This window comes from Toxorhynchites rutilus, chromosome 2 (assembly GCF_029784135.1).
Source record: "Toxorhynchites rutilus septentrionalis strain SRP chromosome 2, ASM2978413v1, whole genome shotgun sequence".
Taxonomy (NCBI): Eukaryota; Metazoa; Arthropoda; class Insecta; order Diptera; family Culicidae; genus Toxorhynchites; species Toxorhynchites rutilus.
Genome location: NC_073745.1, coordinates 24,458,574 through 24,473,155, shown reverse-complemented (window position 1 = coordinate 24,473,155; position 14,582 = coordinate 24,458,574). Strand labels below are relative to the sequence as shown.

General features: G+C 40.5%; 2 protein-coding genes across 3 annotated transcripts in view; one reads left to right on the top strand and one right to left on the bottom strand.

Annotated features, from left to right (window-relative positions):
• Positions 1-14,582, top strand: part of LOC129764786 (uncharacterized) — a 1,146,248-nt gene that overhangs the window by 165,386 nt on the left and 966,280 nt on the right. The window lies entirely within an intron of this gene.
• On the bottom strand, positions 262-2,658 carry LOC129765604 (uncharacterized). Its single transcript, XM_055766016.1, has 2 exons — positions 1,782-2,658; positions 262-743 (listed from the first exon to the last, which is right to left on the bottom strand). The coding sequence occupies exons 1-2, from the start codon at positions 2,656-2,658 to the stop codon at positions 262-264; spliced, it is 1,359 nt and encodes a 452-aa protein (XP_055621991.1).

Here is a 14,582-nt window from a genome sequence, read left to right as displayed (position 1 = left end):
GAAGCAATCTAGTTGATGCTGTATCATGCTCCAGGAATTCTTCAACGCTTCTGAACTATCCGTCGGTTCCGCCACAGGTTGCTGAACTCCGTTCGAGCTTCCTAACAGGAAGTGGTTCGGAGATAAAGCCTCGCTTTCCTCCGCGTCCAATGGCAAATAGGTGAGGGGACGGCTATTAACAATGGCCTCCGCTTCGATAACCAACGTGTTCAGCGATTCGTCGTCCAGCTTCCGATTGCTGTTATATGCGCCCAACATCGCCTACTTCACCGAGCGCACCATGCGCTCCCACGCGCCGCCCATATGGGAGGCTGTGGGTGGAATGAATAGCCATTTGGTTGTCGTGCTGGTCACCGTCGCAGCAAGTCTATGCTGAATCTGCCTCACCAGCACCCGCTCCGCGCCACAGAAATTTGTGCCGTTATCAGAATGAATTTCGGCCGGGGCTCCTCGGCGACACACAAAACGGCGAATACTCTTCAGGCAGGCGTCGGTTGATAAACTGTAAACTACTTCACAATGCACCGCACGGATTGTAAGGCAAGTGAAGAGCGCAACCCACCGTTTCACATTGCTACGCCCCACCTTCACAACTAAGGGTCCAAAGAAGTCCAGGCCAACGTAGGTAAAGGGCCTCGTAAACGAAGCTAGGCGGGCTGGAGGAAGGGATGCCATGCGTGGAACATGAGGAGTCGTTCGAAGCTGCTTGCACATGTTACATCCGCTCCCAATCTTGCGGACGACTACTCGTAGGTGAGACCAAGGATGCAAAATTTCGAAAGAACATGTTGAAATCGAAAAGCAATTTTTATCAGTGCAAAATATCTCCACCGACATTCTTCACTTCTTTCTATCGCGGTGCCGCTGTGCCTATGACCGCCGGCTCACCTTCTCGTTTGTTTTGATATAGTTTTCGTTCCATCAACAGAAATATCAGTTCATTCTCGATGTCAGTGAATGCTCAAGCCGAAAATATCACCTTTCATTGCGTCCTGGTGAAATTTTCGTTGGTCATACACCCATAAACTTAGCACTCAAATGTGCCGTTGCCCATCGATGTGTGTGCAAAAAGCGGCACAAAAATGGGACCGGGCCTAGAAACATACTAGGAAAACCAGCCGGGTGACGTCTTTAGAGAACCCCCATTGAACTGACAGGAGTATCCCACTGACATTTTCCCTTTGTTTTCATATGAATTGGGTATCCCACTGACAGTTCTGCTTGAGATTTTGCTAACGATCTTAGCATCAATCATAGCACCCGGCTGAGGAAAACACACACGAACACGCGTTTAAACGTCTGACGCGGTGTCAGTGAGATGATATTTCCTTGTATGGAATTTTGTTCCCTTCCACTGTCAGCTGATCGAAGATGCGTATGTAAATTTCGGGCGGAAATTCTCAGTGAGACAGTGGAACGAATGAGTGTGGGGAATAATGCAAAAACCAAATGTTCCAGGTGACGGAGTGTCGGTTGCATGGAATTAAGTTTGGTTCATTTGTCATGAACTGCAGGGGAATTGGTGGTTGATTTTGATGTTGTCTCAATATCTTGCGCTGTCAGTAAAGTGAGTGTGAGATTTTGCAACTCTGGGTGAGACACATAGTATCGCTGCCGTATCTCGTTCACCACGGTCTCTGAATTGGCGTGCTGGAATTTTCGGTGATACGCTTCTACTATAAGCTCTGTCAGTCGGTGTTGCTTGGGAAGAATTGCAGGGTACTTCGTCTCGATGCATACATTTGCGGCTGCTCCTATCCGTCCCTCCACTCGCATAATACCGGTCTCATCGACGAATGGCGTCAGTTGATACAACGAGCTGGCTTTGCTCAAACCCACTCGATCGGTTCTGGGTCGGTCACGATCACGTGAGAGCACCGCAAGTTCATCTGAGAACTCCTGTCGTTGCGCCATCGCAATCAGCGTCACTTCTGCTTGCTGCAGCTCCTCTTGATTGAGGAAACCTGTATTCTTCGCCTCACCATAGATGCTTCGTTTCAGGTTCCCCACGTAGCGATGCACGTAGGCCGTTGCTCTCAGTAGACGTTCCCACTTAGAGAAGCGCTCGCAATCAATCACCGCCGTTGGTACAGCCGCTTCCACATGAACTTTGCATGGACGGAACTCTTCTTCCACCATTGGTAATGGTACTTTCTGCTTCGGCCACCCTTCCATCGGTAGATACAAAAAAGATGGTCCCTGGAACCAAGCACCCTTAACGTCCACAGATGGACCGCTTCCCCATTTCGTGGCGTAATCCGCTGGGTTATTCTTCGAAGGTACCCACCACCACTCGTTCACGTCCGTCTGTTCCAATATTTCCCCGATTCTGCAGGCTACATACTGCTTATATTTGCGGGGATCCGCTCTAAGCCACGCCAGAACTGTTGTAGAATCCGACCACATGTACCGTTCAGTTATAGTTACGGTATGGGACTCCAGAATAAAACGCATCAATCGAGGTCCAAGTACAGCAGCCTGTAGCTCCATCCGTGGAATGGACAGGTGTTTCAGGGGCGCAACCTTGGTTTTTGCTGTCACCAGAGCGCATTTTGACGTACCATTTGTGTCGACGATCCGAAAATACGCAACAGCTGCATACGCAGCCTCGCTCGCATCCACGAAGACGTGTAACTGCAGCTGACGGTAGCACTGCATGGTAGCGTTCGGGGAATTTTTACGGTCGAAATTCGCTGTAACACGGCAGTCCAGCTCCGCAATCGCTCCTCGTGATCTTCGCTGATCTGCTCATCCTATTGAGTTCCAGCGCGCCATATGTCTTGCAGCAAAATCTTGCCATGGACCATGAGAGCGCTCAACAAGCCCAGCGGATCGAAAAAAACTCATGAGAACCCGCAGAACTTGTCTCTTCGTAGGACGGGATTCATTTTTCCACGATTTGCTGCACTTCTTCCTTCAGCTGTGCGCTAAAGCTTAATGCATCTTCGTCCGTCAACCACAGCATGCCCAGTACGCGTCCGTTTTCTGTAGTTTTATCATGAAACAAGTGTTTGTTAGAGGAGTCTGTGATTTCACCCAATTGCTGCTTCACGGTAGCACTGTTTGACTGCCAGTTTCGTAGCAGGAAGCCTCCTTTGCTATGGATCGCCCTCACTTGCTCCGATATCTGCACTGCTTCCGCTACTGTACCAAAGCTATCGAGGTAGTCGTCAACGTAGTGGTTTTCTATTATCCCTTCGACAGCTCTTGGATACTTGTCGGCAAAGTCTGCGGCATTCCTGTTCTTGACATACTGCGCCGATGCTGGGGAGCAGGTAGCCCCGAATGTAGCCACGTCCATAACATAGACATCTGGTGTAACGGTTGGATCTTCACGAAACAAGAAACGCAGCGAGTGTCGATCTATTCCACGGATCCGCAACTGATGGAACATCTCTTGAATATCGGGGCGAATGCCACCGCAAACTGGCGAAACCGCGACAATACAGCTGGCAATGATGTGAGCTGATCCGGGCCTTTGAGAAGCATTGCGTTGAAGGAGATTCCATCCATTACAGCTGCGGCATCCCAGATGAGCCGGACCTTTTCCGGCTTCTTTGGATTCACTACCGCTCCCAGCGGTAGGTACCAGACTCTTCTAGGATCGACTGCTTTTACCTCCTCCTCGTTAGCTCGATGCGTGTAACCTTTCTGCTGGTACTCTTCAATTTGACGGTGAATTTTCTCTTTTAATAATGGATTCCTCACCATCCGACGTTCTAGACACTCCAGTCTTCGTAAAGCCATTCCGTAGCTGTCCGGAAATTCAACTTCGTCGTACCTCCATAACAGCCCTGTCTCAAATTGATTGCCCACCCGTGGTCTTCTCCAGAATATGCTGAGCCCTCCTGTCATCGGCTGACAGCAATTCATTCTTCGGTCTGGAACTGACGTCCTCTAGAGTGAAATAATCCTTCACCAGTTCGTGCAGTGCACGATCCGAGTCACAATCACAAGCGTGGAAATTGACGGCATTGGTCAACGAAGTATCGATCCCCCCGTATACACACCAGCCCAGACGGGTTTTCATGGCAACTGGTTCGTTGGAATCACCTTCTTTCACCTTCAACGGTAATGTAAACCGTAAGTTGTTGACTCCTATCAGCAGCTGAGGTACTGCGTTCTCGTATCCGGAAAGTGGGAGGCCGCGAAGATGCTTATACCTGTCCACGAACTCGTTGATTCGCAACGTCTGACCAGGCAGAGCTAGTTTTTTCACGGTACGCACATTCTTCAGTTGGTGGTGCTTTCCACCGTTAGCGCTGGACACCTCTAACTGCAACTGCTTCGATTCAGCTTCGATTCTGGACACATTCCCCGTCCAGTTTAGACACAATGGTGCCGGTATCCCGTCGATACCGATCTTGTTTGTAAGCTCCTCTTCTACTAGTGTTAAGGACGAGCCGTCGTCCAGCAATGCAAAGGTTTTCACTGTTCTCTTCGGTCCATAGAGCGTCACTGGAATTATACGAAAAAGCAGCGATTGATCCTGCATACGATGTGCATGATTTCCCGCAGTTTCGATATTGTACGCTACCTTGGGCGCTGTTGATCCACTGGACGGTCGATTACTACGGTTGGAATGCAGTAGTGGGTGGTGGCGCAAAGGACATCCGTTGATTCCACACTGGGTTGCACTTCGACAACTCCTTCTGCCGTGCGCATTTAAGCAGCTGCGACAAAGTTCGTTGTCCTGCGCTGTCTTCCACCGGTCGTCGACAGAGAGCGCTTTAAAGTTGTCGCAGTCCCGTACCCGATGCCCTCGCCGCAAACACCACATGGCTTATCCTCTTTCTTCGGTACTTCCGGTTGGCTAACATGCGTGTTAATCGACCCTCTGTTCTTCGTTGTTGACTTGTCCACGCTGGCTCCTTTTCCGTATCCTCCAGTATATCGGGTTACCTTGCTGGCCGATACCACAATGCCGTCCATGAAGGTTCCGAAAGTCTTAAGGTTCACCTCAGGAAACCGCTGCATGAAACTCGCCCACTCCATTTTCACATGTGCGGGTAACTTTTCCACCAGCTCCATCAGCAAACACGGGTTCATCAGGTGGGACTGTTGACCTGCTACCCCCAAATAGTCACATAAGCTCTGTACTGCCATTCCAAACTCGATGAGCGTTTCTAGACGTTCCGCCTTAGGTGCTGGAGTCGATCTCACCTTATCCAACAGCACATTGATCAGGAGTTCCGGACGTCCATAGAGAAGCTGAAGAGTGTTGATGACCTGCGGCACTGATTCTGGGAGAAGGAGACGGCTTCTTACTGCTTCATACGCTGCACCTTTCAGGCATCGTTGTAGTCGGGTTAAGTTTTCAACACTGGAATATCCACACGCAGCGGTTGTATTGACAAACGAACTAATAAATATAGGCCAGTCCGCGGGGTTACCGCCGAAAGGGGGAAGGTCGCGGGGCATAATTTGTCGAGCGGCCAACTGCGAGGGGGAAGGACCAGTTTCAGGCACTCTTTGTGCCGGAATAGAACGTACATTTGAATGTAAATCGTTATTATTTGGACCTGTATTGGCTTCAGGAGCAAATTGATCTCCGTTCCTCTCTGGAGGTGTGGAGAGAGGAAACGTAGAGGGGGGGTGGGCCTTGAGAAACAGGCTTAGCCCCAACAGGTTCAGCCCGACTCATATTTAGGAGTACCGGGCTAATAGATCCCAATTTCTCTAGCATATCTTTATAATAATCGTTTATTTGAATTTTATTTTCATTTATTTTTCTCTCTTTCGGAAGGATAATTTTTGGTGGCTTACCTGGTGGCAGTGTGGGGGGTTCAGAGGGGATAGGATTACCTACAGATGGCGTCGGGATGATTTGACAATTCGGAACCGTTTTAGGAATCGCGCCTGTATTCCGCTGCTGATTCCGGATTTGTTTCGACGGATCTACCAGTATTTCTCCACGCTGCATGGGTGGTTCCTTCACTGGGTTGGGCTCTGCCTGATGCTCCGCGACGGAAGGATTGCGTCCGGCTTCTGCATCTTGCTTCTCCGTTACTCCTCCTACAGCTCCTTCATTCGATGACTGCTGCTGCACCCATTCCGTCACTCGTTGTTCCCTCGATCGTCGACTCACCTGGCTGCGGTTGTTTGCTTTCTCCCGTTCATCTTCAAGCTGCTCCTCCATCAGAGCAAACTTCTCCTGCATGAGTTTCCTGTCCTGCTCGATTGCCCTTTTCTCTGCCTCTGCCGCACGCTGTTGAATTGCGCGCTCCTCCTCCAGTTTCTTCAGTCTCAGAGCAATCTGAGCCGACCGGTTTTTCGCCTTGCTGTGGACAGACGAAGGTAAGCAATTACGGCACGTCCAGGGCCTCTCCGCGATTGATGCGGTCACTCCCGCGCAGCGCAGGTGCCACCAGCCATCGCACTGGTCACATTGGACGAAATTGTCGTAGCTATCGGGGCGCGAGCAGTTGACGCAGCCTCCCGTATTCTGCTTTTCCGGCGTTTGCGACATCGTTTCATTCGCACCTTGATTCGCACCGGCTTCTTTCGCACTCATCACCACGAAAGTTTAAAAGATGTGTTATGGCGAGCGAAAGGAAAATTCGGTCCAAGAAGTGGAAGCCGTACTTCATCGGGTTCTCAGCAGCACACAAACTAAACTTTATAGTTTTGCGCAGCTTTTAACTGCAAATGTATTGATATTAATACAATTGTGGTTATGTTACAATACCTATTACTCACACTTTCGGTGTACAAATATGATCTCAGCGTGAGATCTATTTAGTGGACCTAGCTAACCTTCTATTTCTATTTAGCGAAAAATAGGGTAAATAGAATGTATAAGTTGATGATAAATTCAACCGTACCTTGTCGCAGACAAATTCCTCTAGAAACTATATAATTCTAGAAATATTTCAATTTATAAACTTCTATCAAATTCACTTTTCAATACACGTCTTTATGTCTTGTTGGATAATGGAATTTTTCTTCTGTCTTCACCGCTGTCAGATTTCCGTTCGTCGGCCGTTGACAGTAGACGAGATTCAGTTGCGGTTACACCGTTAAGTGCTTGAGAAAGCAGGGCGCCCAGCGGGAACAGCTTTGTTATACAAATTGGTTTAAAATAACTGGGGCTATAATATGTATGTATGTATGTAACTATGTTTATCTCTATCTATATAGGTAAGAAAGTTAGATTTTTTATTTCAAGGCCAATTTTGGTTACCCGATTTTTGATCACATAAAAATGAACGCTCTTTCATATGTGACAACTTTATTGAAGACAGTTTTTGTCTAAAAACATGTATCTCCCACAAAGTTGTTTTTGGCACTTTCTATCTAAGCATTAGGGTAACCATGAAAAACCTTTTTTTTTTGCTTTTACTTTTATATTTCAAATTCTACATCCAAACTGTCTTCGTACGACTTTTAGAGCTTATCAATACCAACATTTTGCGATGCAGAACTTGTCAATATCTTAATCCTACTCAAAGTTATCTATGTTTTTTTACCCAAAAAGTCATGGTTTCAATTTTAATTTACTCAAACACAAAAATAACATAGTTTTGAAATCACATATTATATAGAGTGAAATTTGTGTTGGTGTGTTTTTTGGGGAAAATATCAATAACTTTGAGTGAAGTTGAGATATTCACAAGTTCTGCATCGCAAAATGTTTGTATTAGTAAGTTCTAAAAGTTCTTCCGAAGACAGTTTGTATGTAGAATTTGAAATATAAAAGTTAGAGCAAAAAAACGGTTTTTTGTCATGGTGACCCTAACGTAATTATAAAAAAGGCGCTATATCGGTCATTTCAGGAGATAGAAAAAAAACTTTGTTCTACAGAGATATCTCAAATAAATGTGACTGCAACTTTGTCGAACTATGATTTCATCGACAATTTTAGTGACCCTATTTTTGATAACATAAAAAAGAGCGGTCTATTATATGTAACAACTCTGTCGAAGACAGTTTTTGTCTAGAGAATAACTGTCGAGCTCTAAAAGCTAATTTCCACTTAAATACATCTCCTAGACCATTGTGCATTGGTTAACTTTGAAAAATCATAATTGAAAAACGAAAAATAACACACTTCTGATTTTCAGATATGTTATATGAAAAATCTTCAGTTTTCAAGAAAAAATATAAAGAAATATAAACCATGACCAGACCATGAAAACTATAAAAAACAAATACAACGAATAATAACGAAAACAATTTTTTTTTCATTTTTTTTTGCGAGTGTAGTTTTATCAGCTAACTGGATTCAATTTGATATGTCAATCATCTGAACCGGAACCTTAAAATGGAAATGGACACCCTAATGAAAAAAATAGAAAATAGGGTTTACATATTTTGCGATGAGGAACCAAACTCACATTTTCCACGAAAATTCGAGAAACACTATATCAGTTTGGCATGGAAAGGCTGTTTTTACGCTTTTTACGATAGGTCATAGGTCTATGGTCATTTGAATAGTATGATTTATAGTGATTGTTCTTCTGGTCGAGTTCCTACTCGAACTTTCGCTATGAAAAAAATGAGCTTTGCAATATTATGGCAATATTGTTTCTGTCAAACTAAGCGCGAATGTCATTTCGAAGTGATTGTTTGTTATTGTTTCATCCGCTGAAAGGTAAGAGGATTTTCTATCGCCTTTTTCGATTAAATTAAAATGCTTTTTGTTTACAGGTAATAATGAGAATTGTAAGCTATTCATTGGTATAGCTTACAAATCTCAATAATTTTAACTTTTTTGCAGAAATTCCGCCGTGTTTTACGTTTAGTGTTTAGTAAGTGGATTGTGTTTTCCGTTTTTTTTTCTCACTAAATAAAGTGTTATTAAAGGATTATGATGTGTTTTCTTTAGTTGGCCGAAACACCTTACTTTTGAGGAGGGGCCTAAGCGAATATCGCTTGAAAACTTAAAAAAATAACTTAGAAACGGTTGGTCCAATTGATTAGGTGTCTTCTGCAAAGTTTTTGGTTATTATTGGGGCTATATGGAGAAAGTATGAAAGTATGTACAGGTCGGACTCGATTATATCTTCTTCTTCTTCAATGGCACTAACGTTCCTAGAGGAACTTCGCCGTCTCAACGTAGTATTACTTGCGTCATTTTTATTTGTACTTAGTTGAGATTTCTATGCCAAATAACACGCCTTGAATGCATTCTGAGTGGCAAGCTCTAGAATACGCGTGATCACAGTCGGAGGAAATTTCTTTGACGAAAAATATATACAGACTCGATTATATGTGATTCGATTATATACAATTTTGGACTCGACAATTTGTAAAAAAAAATATTTTTTTTATATTTAAAATACGACTTAATTCAAGAAGAAATGTAACTTTTCAACGTAAAGGTGAAATTTAAGTGGCTATCACATGTACAGTTGGGTAAAAATCGTGATTTTTGAAGATTTTGCTTGAATTTTCACCAGGAATTGTAAATATCGATATTGCAGCCAAATTAAGAAAGTTAGAAGTTGGGTGTCTAGGAATAAATTATAGAGCGATTAGAGTGCTTCAATTTAATTGCTAGAAACAATCTAGTTTAATATATTTTTTTAGGATAAAACTAACAATAACACATTAAAATTATTAACTTTTAAGTTTTTCACTTGCAAAATGTTCACTAATTTAGATTTTTTTTTTTATAAACTCGTTTATTTTTACAGGCTCAGTTACATAAGTTTAAAGGAGCCGAAATCTTAAATATATTTTTAAAACTATATATATGAACAATTTTCTTAAATCTATGGTTAGTAATGTTGGAAACCGATTACTCGCGCTGGACTCGAGATTAGAAGGGTGACATATTTTTCTCAGGAAAAGGATAATATACATATATAAGGAAATTATTACAATGTTGATAATCACACACACTCAATTCTTAAATCTATTCGTACATTTGTTGTGAATTTACATTTCATTCTCCTGTTTATAGCAAGCGGACCAATTACTCACAAAGGAAGAAATGGAGGGTATAAGGATATAAGGATAATCACACACGAACATCGATAGATTTAAGGAAAACATATATTTGGGACATGTAATCAAGGTCTAACCGAGCCAACACATCTCTCACCAGCACATTGGGCTGCCTTCCTCTAGCCCGAAGGAAGTTCTCTAAATTCGATCTGGCAACAAGATACACCTCACACGACCAAACAACGTGTTCGATGTCGTGGTAACCTCGCACTAATTTAGATGATTCAGTACTATATCCTGTACTAAATTTTCTCATCTTTCAAATGAAAGCAACAGAATCGTCTTCCGTAGCGTACTTTTTAATGTAGAACCAGTTGGAGGCAATAGAGTCCGAAACAAAAAAAATTTTTATAACTCTGTCATTGTTGAAATTTGAACATATGCGTAGAGGGATTTTTTTCATCAAATATCTATCACCACCTCAGAGAAACTGATAAAATTATTTTCCTCTTTTATATTCAAAATACGAAAATTACATGCAAAAAAGAAACCAATAAAACCATGTTTTATCGATTATATACAGGATTCGTATATATATGGTGAAAATATATATATATATATATACAGAAAAAAAGACTATATAATCGAGTCCGCCTTGTATGTAAATAAAAAAATTAAATGTTCTAATATGTTCATTATTTTTGATCTGAACATATTTCATTATCTTAATTTTATTTCATTTATAATATTTTTTTCACCATTTTTTCATATTGATCCATTTTGCAATAAGTAATAATTATGCGTTGCAACGTCCAAAACGATTCGAACATAAAAAGATTATATTCCGAGGAATTTTTTCACGAAAAATGAAAAAAAAAATTGATTTGTTGAAATGTATATTTTTTACACAATCTTCTGCCATAAAAATTAACCGCATCATTCAATTAATTCAATGGGACAAGATGGATATTGTATAAACATTTAATAACGAGATCCCGCCACAGGTGCTTCTTTCATAATGAACATCATTTCTCATTTTGAATAAATAAATATAAACATGCGGTTAGAGGAGACGAAACAAACGAAAGAGTGGATAGAGTTCGATGGATTTTTATGTGTATCGTATGATAATTTGACACGGCCAGGAACGACTGCGATTCGTACGGCATAATAAAAATGGGTGGCGTTAGGAAAAACACATCCACTTGCGAGACGCTATCATGAACATTGCCGATACAGTCTTAGTTATTGCCGGGCCAAAGCGCAATGCATTATCATGAACTAACAACACTTCACGTATTCGATCCCACAGTTTGTTGGATGTTTTCGGTTGAATGGCAAACGCGAGGATTACAACGTTTTACGGGGTGACTTTGTCCGACGAGTTGTGCAAATATAGTAACCTTGCCACACTTTCAAAATAAAAATCATAAAAAGAAACTTAGCTCTCCCGTATCAAATATTTGTTCTATGAGGTAACGGTGAAGGTAACGGTAACGAATTCTTTGCGAGTGGGAAAAAATCTTCAACGAAACTGTATCTGATAATGATTTTATATTACGTATAATGTTTTGATGGAAATGCAAAATTATTTATATAAAAATAGTTAAGGCAGGGTCGTAAATATGTCTTCTAAGCAGTGTCATCATCGCTAAGTTTAAATGCATAGATTTTCGGGCTAGGTTGCATCGAAAACCTATATATTCCAAACGAAAGTCAGAATGGCAGATCCAGAAAACCAGTGAATATGTTCAAATGAACTTTTGTTCTTCAATATGTTTTAAAGTTTATTTTTCCACCCAGTGTCATTTTTATCTTAATTATCCAAGAGGCCATAATTGAATTTCATTTTAGCCAGATGAATATCAGTTGTTTACTTTTAACCTGAGGCAGCCGTCTGCGGTTGGTTTTTATTTATGCCGGTGTTACCGTCTCGCCAAACAAAATCATGCAAGATTCTTGCAAAGTTCGTTTCATCGAACTCTGGCGTTTTTGTTCTCTAAATGGTTCAGCATGTTTTTTTTTTATTTTTGAATTTTGATTCAAAATCAATGCTAGAACGAATATCGTTTCGAATGTGATAGATATCAATTTGTTGCTTTCGGTATTCGAAGTATAAATAACAGCGAAGTTATGAACCTCACTCAATGCCGCATTCATTCATTAGAGCAAAATTTGTTCATGTATCAGCGATATGAACAAAATGAACTCGTTTGTTATTGTCATCAATATGATGAGGGCATTGAGTTTCAAGCTGAAAATAGTCCTTTACACTGAAATAAAATCATATTCGTTACTCGTGAATATGTGTTGATATTCTAAGACACTGCTTCTGAGTACTCTAAATACTTTTATTAATATTTGCTCAACTCGATTGGAATTGAATTGAATGGAACACAGAATGCAGAAGCGCGATTCGTTCGAATATTTTTATTACATTTCAAATTTTACATTTTTTACATAGGTACATTGAATTAAGAAAATTAATGGTTTTGTTGTTTCTTTAATTTTTATCAGTGATCATTGTGTATAGCACTCCATTCTCATGTATGTCATAAATCCCATCCCCAAATATCCGTTCGATTTCCATCACAGAATGAACCGTCATCATCAGAGATTTTTATAGCCAACCTTCCTCATTTTTCAGGATTTCCCAGAATTTTTGGCTCGTATCCTGACATCCTGACAAACACTCGATTTTGCCTGATTTTTCTAAGGTACTCTGATTTTTCCTGATTTTTTAGTTTTTATTTTATCACGATAAAAAGGATTCTTATTATGTATGCTGCCAAAGTTTTACTGGTTGGAAATGAGAACTTAGCTCTCCGGTTCTCCCTTGTATAGTGATTGCTCTTTCTTTCGTTTATTATTTATTATTACGTATTAATATTTATTTGAATGCTTAAAACACGTAGTGCGTTTATTCCACCTGAAAATCCATTATATTTTCACAATTACAGGAAATGAAACCGTCCGCGCCAATTGAATGAATGAACATTGAGGATAATTTTGTGAGATCTTTTTCTCTCTCTCTCTCTCCCTCCAGAATCTTCTGTCAAGGATTACATAGTTATGATTCTTAGTAGATTTTTTTTGTAAAGTATATAATTGTAAATTATTCAAAAACCGTAAAAAATGTATGACATTTATTGTCGTAGTCATAGTATCACGAACCACAATATTAATAATGCATAGTTGTGGAAATGCCTAAAAAAGGACAAGTGGAAGTTTGCTCAGATATAAAACAAAGTAATAAAAATAATAAAAAAAGATTATTAATAGACTAGGTACGGAAATATTGGATAGAATATGTAGAACTGAAAAAAGATAAAGGTTCCCTTATGTTTTCGCAGCAAATTCGTGCCGCCGTTGATGATACATAAATCGAGATGTTGATCAAGAGTAATCCTCAGCATACGACAAATGAATTAGCAAATTCAATACAGACATCTAAATCCACCGTTGATGACCATATCTAGTATGCTACAGCATCTGCTGAAGATTGGTTATGTATTTCGAGACGATATGTGGGTTTCACACAATTTGAATGAAATGCCTTCAATGGATTGCATTTCAATCTGCGGCTCGCTTTACAAATGTAACCAGAAAATGCCGTTTTGAAGCAAATCGTCTACGTGATAGACGTCTCCTTTTCATCAGGCCAACGCCAAACTGCATGTCTCGATAAATTACACAATAAATTATTTTGGAGTCATGGTAAAAGATTCTATATCACCAGCTCTCAAACTAACCGGTCATTACACCCTCAGATTATCACAGGTTCAGGTCTCTACAAAATTTATTCAAAGGCAAGAACTTTGATTCTATGGACAGCATAAAAATACCTTGAACAGTTTTCGACGAGAAAGCGAACATGATTTGGTAGGATAGAATTTTGAAGCTGTATGAAACATGGCGAAAGATTGTGGAACAAAACTGTGCACATATAATTGAATAAATGTATGTGTGCCTATAAAAATAATGCCTTTGTTCTCCTAAAAATCGGCACGAACTTTCTGGACATCCCAAAATGAGCTATCCTGATTTATCCTGATTTTTATTTTCATTTTCCCTGATTTTTGACAATTATAGTTTGCAACCCTGGTCATCATACTCGGGTTCGAGAAGATACGACATAAAATGCTTAATTACAATGATATTTCTTAATTACTCCTCATCAATTCAGCCCTCCGACAGTCTTCTGCTTATTAAATCACAAGAGTCACAAACGTTTCACGTTTGTTTATCGAATGACAATGCGCACCGTCAGTTTCGGCAGTATAAACATCAATCACACTTTAGTTCAAATCTTCTCATTCTTTCTATCACTATCATTTCTATCATTATCTAATCATATTCAATTAATCTTATAGATCGTTAAATATTCAATTATTTCGATATTTTTCGATATTTTTGAAAGAAAACAAACTCGAAAGCTTCAATTTGATATGTCGTTCATATGAATCGGACCAGTAGATCAAAAGTTATGAATTTTTGTAGTGGAAAAAATAGGAAAAAATGGTTTTTTTCGAACCACCGGTTAACTTTGAAAAATCATATAAATCATATAATAAAAAAATACGAGTCTAATGTTTTACGATAAAGAACAAAATGACCACTTTTGACGAAAATCTGAAAACCACTATATCGGTTTGGCAAGGAATGGCTGAATTATTGATTTTTTTTCTCAT